The following is a 20,653-nucleotide window of genomic DNA, read 5'->3' on the forward strand; positions in this document are numbered from 1 at the left end:
AAAAGCTACCAGACGAGAGCGGACTGCAATGCAATGTAATGCGCACTCACTCACTGCAACAACACAAACACGACAAGCCGACGCCGAAAAATAAAAAGTTAAATAATGTTTTAACACAAATCAAAAGGCATGCACTCGCGGAATATAATAGGTTTCCAGATTGTTGGCTGGTTAGGAAGTTAATTCAAGTTTATTTAGGAAAACACCGGCTGTCTATTCAAAACGAAAGGAAAAAATGCGGAGCGCAAAACAAAAACGCGTCTGATCACTACGAAAGAGAACGAACGATCTTCAGTTCCATTAGACATGTGAGAACACAAAGGAAAAGCATACTGCGTTAGGAAGAGTGTGTGTGTGTGTGTGAGAGAGAGAGAGAGAGACCGAGAATGAGTAAGCGCGTGGCTGCTATCGTAGCCACTGAAATTTCATTTGTTCCTTCTGACTAAATAATGATCTGATCTGATTCAGATTCAGCAGTCTGGTAGATATGGTCAATTTTTATGTGGACGCCACAGTTTTCCGCCCATTGTGGGGGCGGAAATAAACTTGATTCAGCCTGATAACCTTATCCTGCGTAAGCTCTTAAAGTCTCTGAAACCTAAGCGTCAAACAAGACGGACAGATAATGCTGGTCAAGAATATACATACATATATACTTTATGGGGTCGGAAACTCTTCCTTCTGGGCGTTACACACATCCACTTTGCCCGCAAATCTAATATACCTCTATAATCTTCGATTACCGGGTATAAATAACACTAGCACAAAGGAGACAATATTCCTCTAAGAAATCGTTGGGATCGCAAAAATCGACGTCTGGGAATCCCAAGGTGAAATCGGTTACCGAGGTGGCTGCCAAGCTGATTTGCCGAAGTCGCGAAGGGAATGTTCCTAATTGGCGTCTAAGACAGGAGCAGTGCTTATCAGGGCAGAGTAATAGCCATCGTCTGCCAAGATGCAGCGTCCCTCTACATGAAGGTAATGGCACGCTAGGAGAGGGCTAACCAAGGGAAAGCCCGGATATACGTTGGCTAAAAACATACCAAAAACAGGGTTTTATTGCAAGAAAGCCCGAAAAAAATTAATTTCTAAAAAAAATGTTGAAATAAATGCTCTTATTTTTGTACAGATATATACTAATTTTTACCAACTTACTGAATTCATTGCTGACTGCCTGCGACATGGCTTCACTTAGCAGATTGTATGAACTTCTATGCAAATGTTGCTCTATATGAGTCGAATGTCCACTACCACTTCCAGTATGCAATGCAGCATTATGAGATACGTGTAATCCCACAGGCGGAGATTTTGTAGTTGTTACCACCGATGATTCAGTTCCCAGAGTAACTGTATACAAAGGGGATTCGTGGGGAATATACGAGTTTTGCGAAGCCTCATTAGATAAGTGGTGTGGAGCTAAGTTGGTTTGCGGCTTGAATTTTTGGTACGTATTGTAGCGATTTGAAACGACAGATACTTTATGTGCATCATCGGTTAAAGTGACAACATTTTTCCACACAAAGCAAAATAAAAGCAGATAATAATTCCCGCATTGAAGCATTTTGTTGCAGTTGACGGTTTATGTTTTAGTGTTTCTTTAAATCAGAAATTCACATTTGTAGTTTCCTTGTCTGGGACTTCAATAGCTGGATCTGAAATCATACATAAAATATGAAGATTTATAAAACCATTTTTATTTTGTCTGCTTCAGATCATCCATTTCTTAGTTTTTAAGCCATCAACTAAAAAATGTTTGTATACTCTTGAAGAGGATATTATATGACACTACTCAACAAAATTGAACTTTTTTCGACGATGTGAACCAAAACGACTTTTTCATAGATTTGGGGCTTTTTGGATCAATGTCGTGTTGAGTGATGTAATTGGTCAGAAGGAAGAATTATTTTTGTAACTTACAAAAGGAAGCATCTTAATACATGTAAATCGAAATTGGATTCTTAAATCTGCGAGATATTTAAAAACAAGTTTTTGTACACGGTCTGATCTTATAACTATACTAGTGTAAGTATTAATGGACCTCAATTTATAGTATTAGTGTGTTTTTTATTTAATTTATTTTTAAAACAACTTTTAGTTAACATTAATACAAGGGTGAATAAGTAAATTAATTATTAAATTAAATTTGAAACTGCTCTGCTGGCGTGGGTTGTATGCCTACCCTGTGGTAGTTCTTGCTCTTGCTCACTGCTGCTTTAACTTCTTCCTTTTTTTCCCGGTCTGCATGCTTTTGGAGCCATTCAGTCTTCTGACAAACTCCCAGAAGACCTTTCTGTCTTCTTTCTTTGTTCTGCACATTGTCTTGAATGTTGTGTTGACCTCTTGCTTCTCGCGCTTTTCTTCCTCAGTGCCATTTTCAAGGCAATCGTTGATCTTGGTTTTGCTCGATAGCTTTCAGGATCTAGCCATGGCTGGTTTCTTGTATGATGGGAGGGTTTTCGCATTCAGGATGCCGCTATCTGTATACAGTGTGTTAGGGTCTTAATATGCTGCTCGCAATTAGATTTTTACTTTTTACTGCTGGCTGTTCATATCCTTTCATTTTAGCTTCAGCAACAGTTTGTTTTTGTGTGGATTGGGTTCTGTGCATAGACCGATTTGAATGGCTGATCCGAAAAAAATGTTGGTCTTTACTTGAATATCTTCAATAAGATATCACATGCCGTTTATCAAATTTTATCACAAATTCAGCCAGGCTCCGGTTTTCGTTTCCACTTCTACCAAAAGTTTTCCTATTTACTTTTGAAATCTCATAAATTGGTTTTCAACCGTTTTCACCGTTTTCACAGTCCGCACGATTTCTCCGTTTTCAAAAAAACATTTTCCTCATACAAAAAAAAAAACGAATCTTAATTGAAAAATGAAAAAAATTGACGACTTATTGATGCACCAACATACATTTGATAGCATTACCAGTAATTTAGCTTGTAGCTTCTTTATAAATAATTATTTATTTTTCTGATTTCTTTTTACAGAATCCATGAGAAAATGAAATAGCCTGCCTGATTATTCAATTCAATTTTGTTTTCTAGGTACACAAACCCTTAGAATTTATTGTACAAAATAATGCAATTAAGTGCAAAAAACAGTACTCTTAAAACAGTAGGGAGCCTGAAAAGGTTCTGCTGTGTCAACACTTAATTCCGGCACTGTGTTCACTGAGCGATGACGAATATCATCTACAATGTCATCTAGGCGACAGCCAGATCGAAACATTTGTTTTCTCTTTGCTTCTTTCTTTTCCGCACGTGCCGTACAGAGTTCGGTTCTGCCGATCGTGAGCAGTAGAAGAGAACTATGTTTTTTATCATTTCGCTTCTTTTGCGCCTACGTCGGCAGAACTCTCTTGCTTTATTCGCGTTGCATTTGTTCGCATTGCATTTTTTACAATTGTGCACAAAAGAGTGTGAAGCGAAACTGTAGTGATTTAGTGAAAAATAGTTATATTATCTATTATTATCAGGTAAGTGCCGTTTAAATGAAAATATGTGTTGTGCGCGTGTTACTGAATGAATATATCAATTGCGTAAAATGCTACATTTTTGAATGTGTTCACATTATTCTAATGCTTCGCTGCACTCACATTGATAGTCGGGAATAAAAGAAGAATAAAGAAATATAATGTAAATCCCTAAAGGCAAATGAAATAGTTATAATTTGCGGTGAGCACGAAATTTCAATTTGTGAGCAGTCCAACAAAACCAACAAAAAGCAACCCTTATATGCAAGGTTTGATTCGAGCAGGTATTTTGCCGCGTTTTGTTTGTTTTTGTTGTTGCAGTAATGCAGAGCCCACCGATGATCTACAGTGAACATTGATTTTTCTTGAAACAACTGTTTTACAAATCGAACGGATTTAAAGAATTTTAATCTTTCTTTTTCTATAATTGCGGCAAAATGAATAGGGATGAATGGGGCCAGGCACCTCCTGGATGGATATGGAAGAAAGTCTAAACAAAAAACTAAACAAAATACCAAACAAAACTATTCTTAAACTATTCAGCCTGTCCATTGATTTTTCTTGCTTCCCCCCGACCTGGAATGAATCGTTTATAATTCCTCTCCATAAAAAAGGTAGCAAGTCTGATGCAAAAAATTATAGCGGTATAGCAAAGTTATCCGCTATACCTAAAATGTTTGAGAAGGTTTTAACTCCGCACTTGCAACATCTCAGCAAGTCACTTATATCTCCAGCTCAGCAGGGATTTATAAGGCGGCTTTCAAGGTAACTTACAGACGGATGTTATTTACATCGACTTTAGTAAAGCATTCGACTCTGTAAACCATTCCCTTTTAGCGCATAAACTTGACCTTTTAGGGTTTCCGCCCAACCTCCTGAGATGGATTTCTAGCTATTTTTGTTCCAGGTCTCAAAGAGTCCTCTTCAAAAACTCCATCTCTTTACCAGTAAAGGTTTCTTCGGGAGTACCACAGGGCAGCCATCTAGGCCCCTTACTCTTCACATGCGGATGATGTTAAACTCTGTGTTCAGTACAAGGACATTGCATTTCATTCTGGCTTGCAATCCGATCTCAATAACTTTCAGTCATGGTGTTGTGCAAACTTGTTACACCTTAATGCCTCGGAATGCAAAGTTATGACATTTCATCGTTCTAGCCCTTTGTTGGCTCCCTATACCCTATTTGGTGGTTCTCTTGAGAGAATTACCCTGGTGGATGATCTGGGTGTTATGTTAGACCCCAAGTTAAAGTTTTCCGAACACATTTCTACCATGGTAAATAAGGCCATGGGCTCTATACCTCGCTTGTTCGTCCGATCTTAGAATACGGCTCCTGTGTATGGTGCCCTCAGTACAAAGTACACCAGGACCGTATAGAATCAGTACAGAAAAACTTTTTACTCTTTGCACTTCGGGGCCTTAACTGGGATGAAAGTGTGAGACTCCCATCTTACTCTAGTAGACTGCTATTAGTAAACCTCCCATCCTTAGTTAACCGTAGAAAAATGCTTGGTCTGATATTTATGCACAACTTGATCAGGGGTGACATAGACAGCCCTGATCTGTTGAGCCGCATAAACTTCACGATTCGTATTAGACTGACTAGAAATTTTATACCGTTGTTCCTTCCACTTTGTAGATCGAATTATTCCTTGCATGAACCGTTTAGGGTGTTATGCTCGGATTATAATTCCCTCTACCATATTATATCCACCACTAATTCTCTTCCTCTTATAAAATTACTAATCCTTACACACCTTTCTAGTAATTAGTAATTGTAGAGGTATTTGAATTTTGATTGCATGCTTAGATTCTTGGTAAGTTTATTGCTAATTTTTCTCGAATGTTAGTGTAACAGCTATCTTTCCTGCATGCTCGCGTTCGGCTTGGCTACGCGCCGCGCGTTATTCGGCAGCGCCCCTCGGTCGGTTGGGCGGGAGGAGGGCTGCGTTTTGCCAGCCTTCTGCTGGTTTCACACGGGCCACTTGACGGTGCAGTAACTGCATCGCCTCTTGAAAGATGCAGTCATTGCATATCAACGTCCAAAGAATACAAAAAAAAAGGCCATACGCAAGGCCATTTATAACGTTACAAATAGCATATTTTAAAAATTTTGTAGAGCTAAAATGTACAGGCTAACCCAGAACAAAATTAAATTTGTTTTTAAACAAAAAATATAAATGTATTACTTTTTCGTGTAATTCGTTACTTATAGATCTATTACTTTTTCGCCGAAATCTTCGCTTATAAAAAGCATGATTTTTTCGATGCATTTTTCGCTTACAAAATGATTTTTTTTGTCTAAAATCATGCATAAAATGCATTTTTTTCGGTAAAAATAATTGCTTATAAAATGTACGATTTTTCGGCAAAAATCATCGCTTATTAAATACATGGTTTTTCCACTCTGCTAGATGATAGTGTCATCGGCTATGCCCTAGGACCTCTCCATGTTATTGTCAACAGTTCAGCGTATGGAGGGTCATCGCCTATGACATCGGGTGTAGTGAAGCCGCCATCGATGTGTAACCAGATGTGTAATCGATGGCCCGTAATGCAGGGGTATAACTCATGCATACAACATTCAAACGACTGGGCACGAATTGAGTGGAGGACTATTTCCGAATTCATTCGAATGCAATAAATTTTGTTGCCTCAAAAAACTCGATTCAATATGTTCTGAATGGAGCCATGCAGATCTCTAGTATGGGCGCATTCGTTTTTTGATGCGAATGCAAAGAAAATATACTTGGATAAACATGTTTCGGGTTAAAAATCACAGATATTGTAAAAATATTTAACAGGCATTAGAATTCAAATTATATTAGAATTATTTGTAAGTATTAGTATTTGTCTATTATAGAGACGGACACAAAAAATCGAGGGTGTACATCAAAGCTATCAGATCACAAATTTGGAAGGGACATTAATACAGAAATAGAAAGCTGTGTAAAAAGTTGTCAAAACGGAGGAATTTCTTGACGGAATCAACAAATAATTTGATCCCTACATTTTGATCATCTGGGATTGATGCATCCAACTTTGATTCTGTACAAATACATTTTCACGAAAGGGGATAGCTTCAGTATGTTAGTATGGCCTGTCCCGTCAAAAAGTTGTGATATATGCACATACAAATATAGGAATTTTAAAGACACATATTTATTTTTTCTAATTATCTAATTACTTTCAGCAAAATCAATTTGCATATCCTTATATAGGAATAGTTTTTTCCAAATTAGAGCTTAGAAGCCAAGTTCAACTATCAATGAGACTGAAGGATTCTTCTGGGTCACTCACGCGACATTTTTGTCCAATGCAGTTTTGTGTGCAGTTATAGTCACCACATTAATATTTAAGGTAAGAAGAAGAGAAACAAAAACAAAAAAAGAGATATCCATGAGCTGAAAACGACTAAAAAACACTCGATTTTACAGAAGTAAAGCAATTAATTTATTATACCCGATACTCAAAATGAGTATTGGGGTATATTAGATTTGTTTTAAATTCCTTTTTGCTTAACATATATGTACATATGTATATACATAATTAATTAATATAAAATATTTGAGAATAAGCGTTGCGGGCTATTTTTATTTTTTTGATCTATCATATTCTCTCTTTCTTATTAACTTGGATTCTTATTAACTTCTATTGGATTCTCTCGCAACTTTATTCTGTACTTTTGGTACAATTCTCTTTACTCTATAACCCATCAGTCTTTGTTAGTTCTTTTTTATTTTGTCCATGTACCGCATTTGCATTTCATTAGATTATTGGAAAAAATTGTATTTAATTTTATTTTACTGATGAACCAAACGTAAACTACATATTTTCGTCCACTATTATCAATAAATGCAAAAGTTTTGACAACTTATGCTGTTTTTCGGTCACTCACGCGATAAAAGAAGATCAGATTAAAGATTAGCCCAAATACGGTTAATTCGTTCTCTGTTGTCTCTCTTTGTAATTCGCTTACAATTATTTTTGACATATGAACTTTTATTCACTATTTTAACCCAAAACCTTAAAATTTCAATACTTCTTAATAATATATAATGAAAAACAGCAGTTCCTTGGTACTTTTTTTGCGACTCTTGGTTGACTTTTTCGCGGAAATGTCCATATACATACCAGACAACGACATACTTCAGCGAACGAAAAATGATTAATGAACGACAATAATTTCGACGACGAAAGACTCTATGACGTTCGAAAACGACCACAAGCAACAACATGAAATTATATACATATGTATGTATGCATGGTTATCAGAGATTGATGACTGATCAGGTAGACCCATTGAAAGAAAAACTAGGGAAACGGAAAAGAGAGAACAAAATCGGTAGAGGAAAATAAAAGTAGCAGAAAAGAATAGGAATGGAATTAGAGCCGCAGAAAAAGCCGAGCAACTGCAGAGATTACAGAAAGCAGTCGAAAATATAAGTCTCAGCAATCTCTCTCTAAGCGGAAAAAGTAGCCAGTCGGTACACCTAATTCTGTTTGTACACGGTAGATTGGTTCCTAAAAAAACCGTGTAAAAAAAGACATTGATCGTATGCAAAAATAGGGGATTAGTTGAAAACGTTGGAAAAACAAATCTGCGTTTAAAAATTGTCTTTACCAGACACGTCTGATTGCCTTAAAAGTTCACAAAATACTAACACATATTTATCTATTTCAAAAATGTAATCCCCTTAAATTTCCACACAAAGGGAATTCCTCTAAACTTTTGCTATCTACAATTCCTCTGACCAGTAAATTTGCTTGTACATACATACACTACTGGCCAAAAAAATAAGTACATCGGTGACGTGCTCGTTTGTTATGGAATAGCTCGGATTTTTGTAAATGTATGGATGCCAATTGTTTATATTTGGAAAGGTTAAAAATATTTAAATCAAAAAATAAAGTGGGGAACCATCTTTATAAAATTCGATGCTTAAATTTTTGCTGAATGGGCATTTTTGGTATGGCAAAATAATAAGTACACTGGTGTTATTTATACATTTTAAAGGATTTGATAAGGATTTGGTCAAAGGATTGTTGGTTTTTATTGAGTTCTTTCATATTTAAGTACATGAGAGTTAAAAAAAATCTTTAGATAGCCCGTACTGCTAAAGAAAAGAAGTTTTCCATAAGTCTTCAAAAAGTCTTGGACGATCAGTATTTTTGGTTCAGAATACTTTGAAGTCTAAAGTGCTTATTGAAAATCGAGGATGGAAGAAGAAATCTTTACAAACAACGGACACCCGCATCATCAGTCTTGCAAAAAAGGATCAGTTCATGTCTTCCAAGGCGAAATACGCTCAAATTGGGAAAGAAAAATCAGGTCTGATGGTTCGTCGGAGACTTCAATATACAGACCTAACAGGACGTATTGTCCAAAAAGTTCCCTTACTCCATTTGGAGGCCATTTGGCATGGTCTGGGTCAGATTGGCCTCAAAAGTGGAATAATATATTATTGAGAGACCAAACAAAAATCAATCTTTTTAATAATGACTAGAAGATGTATACAACGACCCAAAGGCAAAGAATTCGACTTCCGGTACAAAAAGAAAATGGTTAAACGGACGCTGATATATAGGTATCTGAAGCTATTTTTCTTGGCATGGCGTTGAGCCGGTACATCTCATAACTGATCATGTGATCCAATTCGGGTATAAAAACATATTGACGATCGACTCGGTTAATATACTTTATGGGGGGTATGTGGGGGTATACCCACATCCAATTTCACCACAAATCTAGTATACCCCTTGTTCTAGTATACCCCACTTTCGGCCCCTTGCAGAATGTTTAAACATAAATAGATTATTGTACACATTCACTCATGTAACAACACCGATCTCTAAAGAAATCACATAAAGTAGACAAGTTATGACTGCACTGGTGTAAACAGAGATCTGAAACCCATTAATACGACAACAAAACACAAGTGGAGAAAACACTTAACAAATGCGGTCCTAAAATAAAACTAATGTAAGCATGTACTCAAATAGACACCCTCAGTAAAGTGTATCCTCTGCGTAGGTCTAACGATAATTATAGACTACCAAATTGTACCTCCTACCTCATTGTCAAATCACATATAAGGCTCTGATTTTAAGAATAAAATTTAGTTTGAATCTACAACTCAACTCGCAAGTGTCTAGACTTTTCTTTTAAGGTCTTAACACCCCTATTATACTTATTTTGAGTATCGGGTATAAAAACGAAAGAGAAACAAATATTTACATATTCTCTTTCTTGTTTTCGTATGGTTTCTAGCTGTTTGTGAGCTGTGTCTTATAATGTAATATATGTGGAATGTAAAAAAATCGCGTAAAGAAATTTACATTTTTGATTTTCAAACCGTGTTATTTCAAAATAGTGTAAAAAAAAAGACCGTGTAAAAACAGAACTAAGTATATATTCAATATCTGGTCCGACCAAGGGGAGCTGCAGCATGCCGCGCGACGTGTTAACCGAACCGAACGCGAACATACAGGAAAGATAGCTGTTAAACTATTATGCGAGGAAAATTTCTTGGACGTTGACATGCAATGACATCTTTCAATTAGCGATGCAATAACTGCACTATCAAGCGGCCCGTGTGACACCAGCAGACGCCTGTTACGCGCGTATCCCAGAAAAAACGCATCCCTCTTCCCGACCAACCGACCAAGGGAAGCTGCCGCATGACGCGCCACGCGTTAACCGAACCGACTGCGAACTTGCAGGAAAGATAGCTTTAAGTCTAATATGCGAGAAAAATTATAACTGAACTTTACAAGGAGATGTTCATTCAATATACCAATAGCACTACAATTACTAATTACGAGAAAGGTGTGTAAGTTTTAGTGAAAATCGGATGAACTAGCGAGGTATAGAGTCTTTGTTATATAAGAGTCGTCAAATTCCTTTGACCACCTCTGTATAAACCCAAGCAGTGTTGAGATCGGATTGCAAGCGAGCTTGAAGTTAAATGTCCTTATACTGGACACAGAGTTTAACAACATCAGCATACAAAAGTACTGGAGAGTATGATAATACCGAAGTCAAGTCATTAATAAAAAGTGTGAAGAGTAAGGGCCCTAGATGGCTACCGTGTGGTACTCCCGAAGAAACCTTGACTGGTGAAGAGAGGGAGTTTTTGAAGAGGACTCTTTGAGAAGAACAAACACCTAACCCTAATAGGTCAAGTTTATGTGCTGGAAGGGAATGGTTTACAGAGTCGAATGCTTTACTAAAGTCGGTGTAAATAACATCCGTCTGTAAGTTACCTTGAAAGCCTTTAATAATGAAAGAGGTAAACTCTAACAAATTCGTGGTGGTTGATCGCCGCCTTATAAATCCATGCTAAGTTGGAGATATAAGTGACTTGTAGAGATGTTGCAAGTGCGGAGTTAAAACCTTCTCAAATATTTTAGGAATAGCGGATAGCTTAGCTATACCCCTATACATTTTTGCGTCAGACTTGCATTCCATCCACATCGGGAGGAAGCAAGAAGAATCAATGGAAAGGGTGAATAGTTTAAGCAAGGGTCCACACAGAGCCTCGGCGCTGTACCTGAGTACACAACGTGGAGCCCCGTCTGGACCCGGTGAAACTAGTCGAAGATCATGAAGTAGGGAACATTCATTTAACAAGGGACTGAAAATGCCGTTCTACCTCGTTAAACCGTATGGGTACGTATGACCAGAGTAGCTTTCCTCAGAATAGGTGGTTTGGAAAAATTGGGCAAAAAGATCGGCAATTGCCTGATCATTATTTGCCGACGTATTACAAAATGATAGGAAGGATGGGTGTCCGGACGTTCTACGCTTACCGTTTACGAAGCTGTAAAACTGTTATGGGTCCTGTGAAAAACTTATCCAGCATCGAGATAGGTAGTTATTATAGCATTGGGCGTTAAGAACTGAAAAGTTTGACCGAGCTATTAGATAGCGATAGTGAGAAGTAGGAGAAGCAACTTATTCAAATTTTGTATAAAGTCTTGATTTTAAGTTTTTGAGAATGGATAGCTCTTTGGTAAACCGAGGGGGCTTTCCAGATCTAATCGGACAAGAAAGCGGGACACAAGAATGAAAAAATTGAGAGACGAAGCGATGTAAATGGCCGATTATCAGCCCATTTTCGCTGTGAGTATCTATTATGAACCGACAAGTTTCGCCGCGTTTCAATTGTCTTTTTGTTGATTTCGTTTATCTTGTGCATCCTGCGATTGAGATTGACGCACTGCGGCATGCTCATACGCACATTTTCGTAACTGATGAAAATCGGTATGCAAACTTTTCAAAGTCACAAAACACGTAACAAACATACACAAATTGATCAAAGTATACTAGATTATGTTTACATTTAGTATGGCATAATTGGATATTGTTTATAGAAAAATACTAAAATCCCGATAAATAAAAATGATGGGTAGGAAGGTAAAAAATACTATACGACTTATTTGCGTACCTACCAAAAATCCTTATCAAAAAGCGAAAATTTTTAGTGAATCTTTAGTTTAATTTTTGGCGCTGTACTTGTAGAATGACGGCGTTACTATTTACTAGACTTATTTCTCCACACACGCTCCTTTTGGTAACCAGATTTAGCTCATTAATATATATATTTTGTATATACATACATACATATAAACTTAATATTCTTGTTGGAAAACTGCACTAACAAGGGTATATACACGATTCATGGATTAAAAAAATTCATAAATATTAAATAGCTAAATTAATAAAAGTGTTTTTAATTTTCAAACAATATTCAATAAAATGGTGCACAATGAAGTTTAAATAGTGTTGTTTACTATCGTAGCTTATCCTTTTATAATTCTTTGATGTTTTATTTAATTGGATTGAGTTCACAAGCTACAATAATTTGTTTATTCAATATGTAGCTACCTTGATATGCAACCAGTGATTTCTCAAACTATAGAAAATATTATTCACTTACACAAAAATGACTGTCAGTCCGGGCCGGGCTGACTTCCGATAATTTAAAATCAAATATGGTACTCCTGGTGATGCTGAAACACCCCGTTCCACTAGGGCCGTTCGTATTCTATAATAGTTGTGTTAAATAACTAAGCATACTGTACACCTAATTCTGTTTTTACACGGGTTTAAAATAACATGGTTATTACATCAAAAATTTTAAATTCCTTTACATAAATTCCTAGAAACCATACGAAAACAAGAAAGAGAATATGAAAATATTCGTTTTACTTTCGTTTTTAGTATATACAACCAATCCCGCACAACATGTGCGGCGTGCTTTGGATCATTGTCTTGCTGGAAGATCCAACTGGCTCAATGTATCCACCGATGGTGTTTTGAAATATTAAAGGGAATTTTTTTCCTTGAACATTTTACGTTCTTTCCTAGTAACTATAGTATACATAATTTTATTTTTTTTCTGAAACAATGATGCCATACCAAGTTTTTTGTTTTTCATTGCGAAAACCCGAAATATCGAAAAAATTTGTGCTGTATGTTGATTTTTTTCCTTGACTGTATGTGTTAGTATCTTGTGAGATGTTAAGACATTTTTTTAAACGCAGATTTATTTTTCCAACGTTTCCCAATTTTTTCCTTAATTAGGTTTTAGTGAAAAGGAACCAATCCCCTATTTTTGCATACGATCAATGTCAGGAACCAATATACCGTGTAAAAACAAAATTAGGTGTATATACATATGTACATAGATGTGCCAGTTCATGGAACGAATATTTCGCACGTCGAACATAGTGCATCCCGTACAGTATACTGTATGGTTAGTGGTTTAAGTCTGGCGTTCGGCTACCGCCGCGTCATCAAGTCAAAAGCACAGAGAACATATTCGCATGTGTTAATAAAAAAATGCACAAAATACCCTGCAGTACGGGTCTTCGACGAATCAGCTTCTGATACGTCGATGACCTGATTGACGAAAAATCATGGATTTAATAAGCGATGATTTTTGCCGAAATATCATGCGTTTTATAAGCTATGACTTTTGTCGAAATATATGTGCCTGCTTGAACCATGCGTCGCAAATAAGGGTTACTTTTTGATGATTTTGTTATGTTGTTTTGTTTGTTGCTGGACTGCTCACAAATTGAACTTTCGTACCCACCACAGATTATAATAATTTAATTCGCTACTACGGATTTATATTCTATTTCTTTATTCTTCTTTTGTTTCCGACCATGAGAGAAGCATAAAGTCATATGTATAATGTGAATGCAGCGAAACATTAATATAATTTGAAAACAGTTTTTAAACTGTTTTTTTTTTTTTAAATTTTTTTACAATTGAGATTTTCTTTATTTACCACGCACACGACAAATATTATTATTAAACACTGCAATTACCTGATAATTATAATAATATCACAGCAATTAATTTCGCTTTGTTTGCGCACAATTTGACGATTGCAGATAACAAATGTAAAGCGAACAAAGCAAAAGAGTGCTGACGACGCAGGCGCAAAAGAGACAAAAAGAAAATACGAAGAACTCTTCTACTGCGCACGGTCGGCAGAACCGAATTAAGTTGTAAAGAACCTAAAAGGGTTCGATACAATCCTTCCCCCGACATATTATAAACATAAGAACCCACTGCAAAATTACAAAGCCTCACACAACACAGATTGAAGGCATGCGTTATTTACAACACGAACACCCCCCCTCCAGACATAGCCACCGATCGACCAGCACCGACGCCAATAACGCTGACCAAACACACCAGGTCACGCAGACTTCCCCCACTCCAGACCAAGCAACCGGCCAGGCGCAGTTTTCCGGGTTCATCGACTACGAAAAGATGACACCGCGGATGCCTACAACAAGCACCCAACGGCAAGCCCGCCAAAACGCGAAGAGACAGAACCAGGTCAACCCACGATCGCCAAAACGGCGAAGTGCACCCCGACGTTGAAGTGCACTTTTGAACCCGCTGACACAGCAGCAACAGGCGTATACATAGACGCCGGCCAGAACTAGAAGGGAGCTTACGCAGAAAACCGGCACAGAGTACAGACGTTGTACCAGGAGCTTACGAAAGATACCGGCGATCAGTAGAGTTATCAAACTAATCCAATTTAAAGTGCTAAGACGAGCAGCGCCCACTCCAGCCCCGATCCACCCTCTCTAAGATAAGACAACCCCGACGTTTCCCTCAAAGTTCCATATATTTCTACAAATTTCTTGTGGATTGACCCCAGGACGTGACTGAGCTTACCTCAGCCTGAAATAGGTCCATTACAAAATTTCTCACGCGCGGAGAAGAAAGAAAGAAAAGAGAAAACATAGGGTTCGATTTGGCTGGCGTCAACGCCTAGATGACATTCGTCATCGCTCACTGCTGGTACTGCAGGGTATGTTTTGACAAAAATATTTGATGTTTGCTTTTTTTCGTTTCAGAGTTTTGAACACTGGTTTGATTTCTGTTTTCCTTTGTGTTTCCAGCTTATTTTATTAAAGGCGTGCACACGCACACGCTACTTTGCGTGGGTATTATTGCATATACAAAAAATGATTGTATATAATAAAATTTATATAATTATACTTAATAATAATATAATAACATAATAATTATTATGTACTATCCGCACAGTAACTTCTGAACAAATTAAGATATCTTCATTAAACAAACTTCATTTGAAAGAACAATCATTCAAAATTTAAATATGTGAACATTCTCCTATGTAATATGCTACATTTTTATATTTTTAGATCAATAAAGTACTTTTAATGGTTTGTTATTTATTTATTATACCCGATACTAAAAATGAGTATTGGAGTATATTAGATTTGTGGTAAAACTGGATATGTGTAACGTCCAGAAGGAATCGTTTCCGACCCCATAAAGTATATATATTCTTGATCAGCATCAATAGCCGAGTCGATTGAGCCCTGTCTGTCCGTCCGTCCGTCTGTCCGTCCCCTTCAGCGCCTAGTGCTCTAGACTCTAGACTATAAGAGCTAGAGCAACGATGTTTTGGATCCAGACTTCTGTGATATGTCACTGCTACAAAAATATTTCAAAACTTCGCCCCGCATACTTCCGCCCCAACAAAGGGCGAAAATCTGTGGCATCCACAATTTCGACGATTCGAGAAAACTAAAAATGCAGAATCGTAGAAGATGACTATATCTTCTAGAGTGCAAAATCTGAACCAGATCGTATAATTATTATAGCCAGAATCAAGAAAACAATTTCATTCTTTCTCGCCCTGTCTCTCTCTAACACACAGGTTTCATGGTCGGTTTTGCCAATTGCAAAATATGAGTTCAAGGATCTCAGAACCCAAAAGAGCTAGAGCAACCAAATTTGGTATCCACACTCCTGTGATATCGGACCTTGACCGTTTTGTGTCAAAATTTCGCCACACCCCCTTGCGCCCGCACAAAAGAGGAAAATCTGTGGCATTCACAATATTGAAGATTCGAGAAAACTAAAAACGCACAATCATAGAAAATGACCATATCTATCAGATTGTTGGATCTGGATCAGATCGGTTAATTTGTATGGCCAAAAGCAACAAATTAATTTGCAGTGGCTACGCAGCGCCCGACGTCACGCTCAGACTGATTTTCTGTCTCTGTCGCACGCACTCTCTGTCGTGTCGTTTAATATTAGCGGCGTCTGCCGGAGGAGAGCCATAGTGACTAAGTATCGGGTATAAATGTAGAGTTGCGGTGTACGCAGCAACTCACAATGTTCCCCCTCGTTTTTGTTGTTGTTGTTTTTCCCTATTGCTGTTATTGTATTGTATTCAAAACAATTTCTTCTTAGCGTATCTTACCTACGGTGGCAAAGCGGGGGAATTCGCCAAGAGCGCGAGAGTGAGCTTTTATTGCGCTCCCGCTTCGCCCTAGCCTAACTTACACTAGACTTCATAAGATCTAGCTCTACTATGTCATACGTATGTGCCAAGAATTAAAAGCGAGGTGCAATTGTTTCAGCGCAAGACAATTATTGCGAGTTTTTTAATCTTTTCGTCTTCACTCGAGCTTTCAATTTTTGCACAAATACCTCTTTATGTACTCTCCTCTTCTGGTGCTGGATGCTCCCACTTGTCTCTCCTTTGGTATATGGTATATATATATCTCCTTTGGTATATAGCTGCAGACAGGGCACGACCGACGCGGAGATTTTCAGTTTATTTGCTGTATTCTTTGCGCACACGTCGCGGTCAATTTGGCAATTTAGCTGTAGCACATATGCATCTACATAGGTATGATAGATCTTGGACCGAAATCTTGGGTGGCTGCAAATTATTTTATTTTACGACGAAAGAAAGAAGTGCGTCCGTTCGTTTCAAATCGATTTTTTCGATTGCTGTTACTGTTAGAGCAACTTATGCAACAGTCACAGGAAAAATTAAGATGATTTAAACAAATAAAAAAAAAATATGCGTGTTCTCAAGGTATAATGTAATGGCACGGCTGGCTAAGTATTTTTGGCATTGCAGCCTCGGCAGGAAAGAGAATCGGGTTTAGTGCACTATTTCGCGCTCTGGGCTCAGCTCGCTGGGTGGGGTCGGTGTTTTTCCTATCCCTATACTTCGTTGTGCTCGCCATATTATACAAATTAAGTGCACTTACACAGACTCTACTTTATAATTCATGTTCATTCAAAATAGTTATATTAGCCAAGATCTCAGAGGTTCATTATACAAATGGATACAATTCATAAAAACTGAGCCTTTTTACACACGAATGTCAGCCATTCAATTCAATACGAAAATAATGGATCTTTACCCCATTCAAACACTTTCCTTGACGAGCTCGTTAGGTCCAATGAACGGCATCGATTGCTGTGGAATAATATTAATTATATAAAAATAGTATGAATTAAAGAAGGATATTTTAGGCCGACATTGCCAGAGTTAATCAAGGCTTAACATTAAATTGATTAGGAAATGAACTTTATATACATATAACTAGGTTAGGTTAGGTTAAGGCGGTAGCCGGGAGGGGGGGGGGATAGGAGCCTCCCGCCCCCAAGCTCACTTGGACCTATAAACAGGTCCATTGTGTTGCCGCATGGGCATGTGCCCCTTCGCGTTGCCCGAACCGTGAGAGCATACTACTGCAGGTTAAGGGCAGTCCCATCCGGTGGCTTGGATGTATTTGGACAAGGTCCCTGGTTTGATTACGGATAGGTCCGAAATGTCCGTGAGGAAAGCGGCCCCGAGAATACGAAGACGACGATTTCCAAGGGCTGGGCAGTGGCAGAAGAAGTGGGGGACCGATTCCTCCTCCTCGTCGCGACAACTCCTGCAGAAGTCGTTATGAGGGATTGACAGTATAGAGGCGTGAGTGCCGATCTGCCAGTGTCCCGTAATGGCTCTAGTAACTGCAGAGCACTGTGCTCTGCTGAGTTTATACAGCTCTGCTGAGCGCTTCTTCGATCGATATGGCCATATCAATTTTGAGACTTTACAGGAAACGGTTTGCTGCCATCTCCTATTGGCATTTTGCTCGAACAATTCGTGCGTTAGGAGCCTGCACGTAGCCAAGGGCATCGCTACTTGCTCCCTCTCCGATAGGAGAGGAATCGTAGTACCCTGCTTGGCTAGCTCGTCGGCGGCGTCATTCCCCTCGATGTCCCTGTGGCCGGGGACCCATATAAGGAAGAGATCTAACTGCTCTGCGATCTCGTGCAGAGACCTGCGGCAGTCATTTACAGTCGCTGAGTTCGACGATATTGAGCCTAGAGCTTTGATAGCTGCTTGGCTGTCCGAGAAGACGCACACTAAGTGCGTATCTAGGAGTAGTTTGGAGACGATCGAAATGGCCTCCTTGATGGCTTCAACCTCCGCTTGGAACACACTACAGTGATCCGGGAGCCTGAAGCAATGACTGATGTTCAGCTCGCTGCAGTAGACTCCGCCTCCCACGCGGCCGTCTAGCTTTGAGCCATCAGTGTAGAAGTGGACCGCATTTGCAGGCCCTGGTTCGCCCATCTCCCAGTCCTCCCTAGATGGGATTGATACCTGGAAGGGCGTCGAGAGGTGATCACTGGGGATACAGTAATCTGTCCTCTCTGGTAATTGCGGGAGTCTCATCAGGATTCCCGAGTGCCCAACCGCGGATGCTTTCCACAGTCTGGCTTCTCTCATTCGGAGGGCGGAAAGTGTTGCCACCTTCTTTCCCATGAGATCAACCGGGAGGAGGTCCAGCACAGTATCCAGGGCTTCCCCTGGAGTAGTGCGTAGCCCGCCAGTTATGCATAGCTCTGCCATGCGTTGAACTCTGCTGAGTTTAGTGAGGCCTGTCCTTTTGTCCAGGGCTGGCCACCATACCACCACTCCATAGAGCATGATTGGTCGTATGATGGCGGTGTAGAGCCACCGAACTATATATGGGGTCATTCCCCATTTTAGTCCGATGGCTTTCCTGCAAGTATAGAGGGCCACTGTGGCCTTCTTTACTCTATCCTCTATGCTCAATTTCCAATCGAGCTTTCTATCGAGGATAAGGCCAAGATACTTGGCGTTGTTGCTGAAGACTAGCGTTTCCCCACATAGTCTTGGGGGAATCAGTGCCGGAACTTTGTACTTCCTAGTGAAAAGCACCAGTTCCGTTTTAGACGGGTTGACGCCTAACCCGCATTTGTCTGCCCATTTCGACATTTTCGTGAGAGTACTTGTCATGCACTCACACAACGTCCGCGGAAATTTTCCGGAGAATGCTATGGCAACGTCGTCCGCGTACGCCACCACGCGGCAGCCACCCCCCTCTATCTCCCGCAGCAGTGTGTTCACTGCCACGTTCCATAGGAGGGGCGAGAGGACTCCGCCCTGCGGTGTGCCTCTGCTGACAAATCTGGTACACGTTGACGTCCCCAGTGATGCCTCAACCGTCCTGCATTGTAGCATCTGATCGATCAGGCTCACCGTCCTGGAGTCAACGCCCAGATCCGTCAGTGCGCCCGTGATGGCGGTCGGAAGGATGTTGTTAAAGGCGCCTTCTATGTCGAGGAAGGCTACTAGGGTGTACTCCTTAAAATTAAGGGACGCTTCGATGATCGATGTGATCGTGTGTAGGGCCGTTTCGGTGGATCTTCCTTTCCGATAGGCATGCTGGGAGTCTGAGAATAGACTAGGCGGAATATTTACCGTGAGATGCATCCCCAAAAGCCGTTCAATCGTCTTCAGAAGGAAGGACGATAGACTTATGGGTCTGAAATCTTTGGGGGCAGTGTGCGAGGGTTTGCGTGCCTTGGGTATGAATACGACTTTGGTCTAAAGCCAGGTGTCAGGAATGCACCCGTGGGAGAAGATTCCCTCGTAAATTATTTTGAGCCAGTTAATGGCTTTATGTCCCGCGTGAATCAGTTGGGCAGGGAAAATGCCGTCTGGCCCCGCGGACTTGTAGGGTTTAAAACTTCTGATCGCCCAGGAAATGTTCTCCTGGCTTAGCAGTCTCAGGATGGCATTTGAGGCGACAGAAGGAGGCGCGAGGTAGTTGGGTCTGTTTTCATCGCAGCCAGGGAAGTGGGTATTTAGGAGAAGATTTAGCGACTCCTCGCTGGACGTAGTCCACGACTGGTCGGTGTTCTTCAAGTAGCCCAGGGTGGGTGTTGTCTTCGAGAGAACTCTGCGCAAGCGTGAGGCTTCTGAGTTACTCTCGATTTCGCTGCAGAACTTACGCCAGGAGGCGCGTTTGGCTTTTCTAAGTTCTTTGTTGTAGGTTGACAGACTGGCTTTGTACTCGGCCCAGTTTTGCTCAACGTTTTCAGCCTTAGCTTTATTGAAGAGTCTCCGGGAGGCTTTCCGGAGTTCACCCAGTTTCGGATTCCACCATTCAGGTTTCTTCCGGCCTCTGTTCTTGCCAGAGGGGCATGCTTTGTCGAGCGCCTTATTGCATGCGTCGGTAAAGATCTTAAGAAGACGAATCGTGGCCTCCGTGGAGAACTCCTCCTCAGATGGGGGCTCAGGGAGAACACAACAGAGGTAATCAGAATACCGAGTCCAGTTTGTCCGCCTGATGTTCCGGAATCGGACTGGCTTCGGCACTGAGAAGGAGAAGACAGTTTCCACGTACCTGTGGTCCGAGAAGGAGTGCTCTTCCAGGACCCTCCAGGATACAATGTTACGCTGTATCTCATGAGAGGCAAGCGTGAGGTCCAGGACCTCCTTGCGGTTTTTAATGATAAAGGTGGGATCACTACCCCGGTTTAATAAGACCATCTGA

General features: G+C 39.8%; 1 protein-coding gene and 1 long non-coding RNA gene across 5 annotated transcripts in view; one reads left to right on the forward strand and one right to left on the reverse strand.

Annotated features, from left to right (window-relative positions):
* Stim (stromal interaction molecule) overlaps nucleotides 1-12,510 on the reverse strand; it is a 208,171-nt gene extending 195,661 nt beyond the window's left edge. The window contains exons 1-2 of one of the 4 annotated variants that reach the window (XM_033382176.1): nucleotides 12,421-12,510; nucleotides 1,156-1,652 (exon numbers count right to left, since the gene is read on the reverse strand). In XM_033382176.1, the coding sequence (XP_033238067.1) occupies nucleotides 1,156-1,561 (406 nt within the window). In that variant the 5' untranslated portion in view covers nucleotides 1,562-1,652; nucleotides 12,421-12,510. Of the gene's footprint in view, nucleotides 1-1,155; nucleotides 1,653-11,928; nucleotides 12,048-12,368 lie in introns of those variants that run through there. The other 3 variants (XM_033382173.1, XM_033382175.1, XM_033382174.1) reach the window with 3 other exon arrangements.
* A 91-nt stretch (nucleotides 12,511-12,601) lies between these two features.
* Nucleotides 12,602-15,225, forward strand: LOC117184466 (uncharacterized). The gene is made up of 2 exons (XR_004469834.1): nucleotides 12,602-14,823; nucleotides 14,915-15,225. It is a non-coding gene; the product is annotated as an uncharacterized lncRNA (long non-coding RNA).
* The last annotated feature ends 5,428 nt before the right edge of the window (nucleotides 15,226-20,653 follow it).

Source organism: Drosophila pseudoobscura, chromosome X (genome assembly GCF_009870125.1).
Source record: "Drosophila pseudoobscura strain MV-25-SWS-2005 chromosome X, UCI_Dpse_MV25, whole genome shotgun sequence".
NCBI lineage: Eukaryota > Metazoa > Arthropoda > Insecta > Diptera > Drosophilidae > Drosophila > Drosophila pseudoobscura.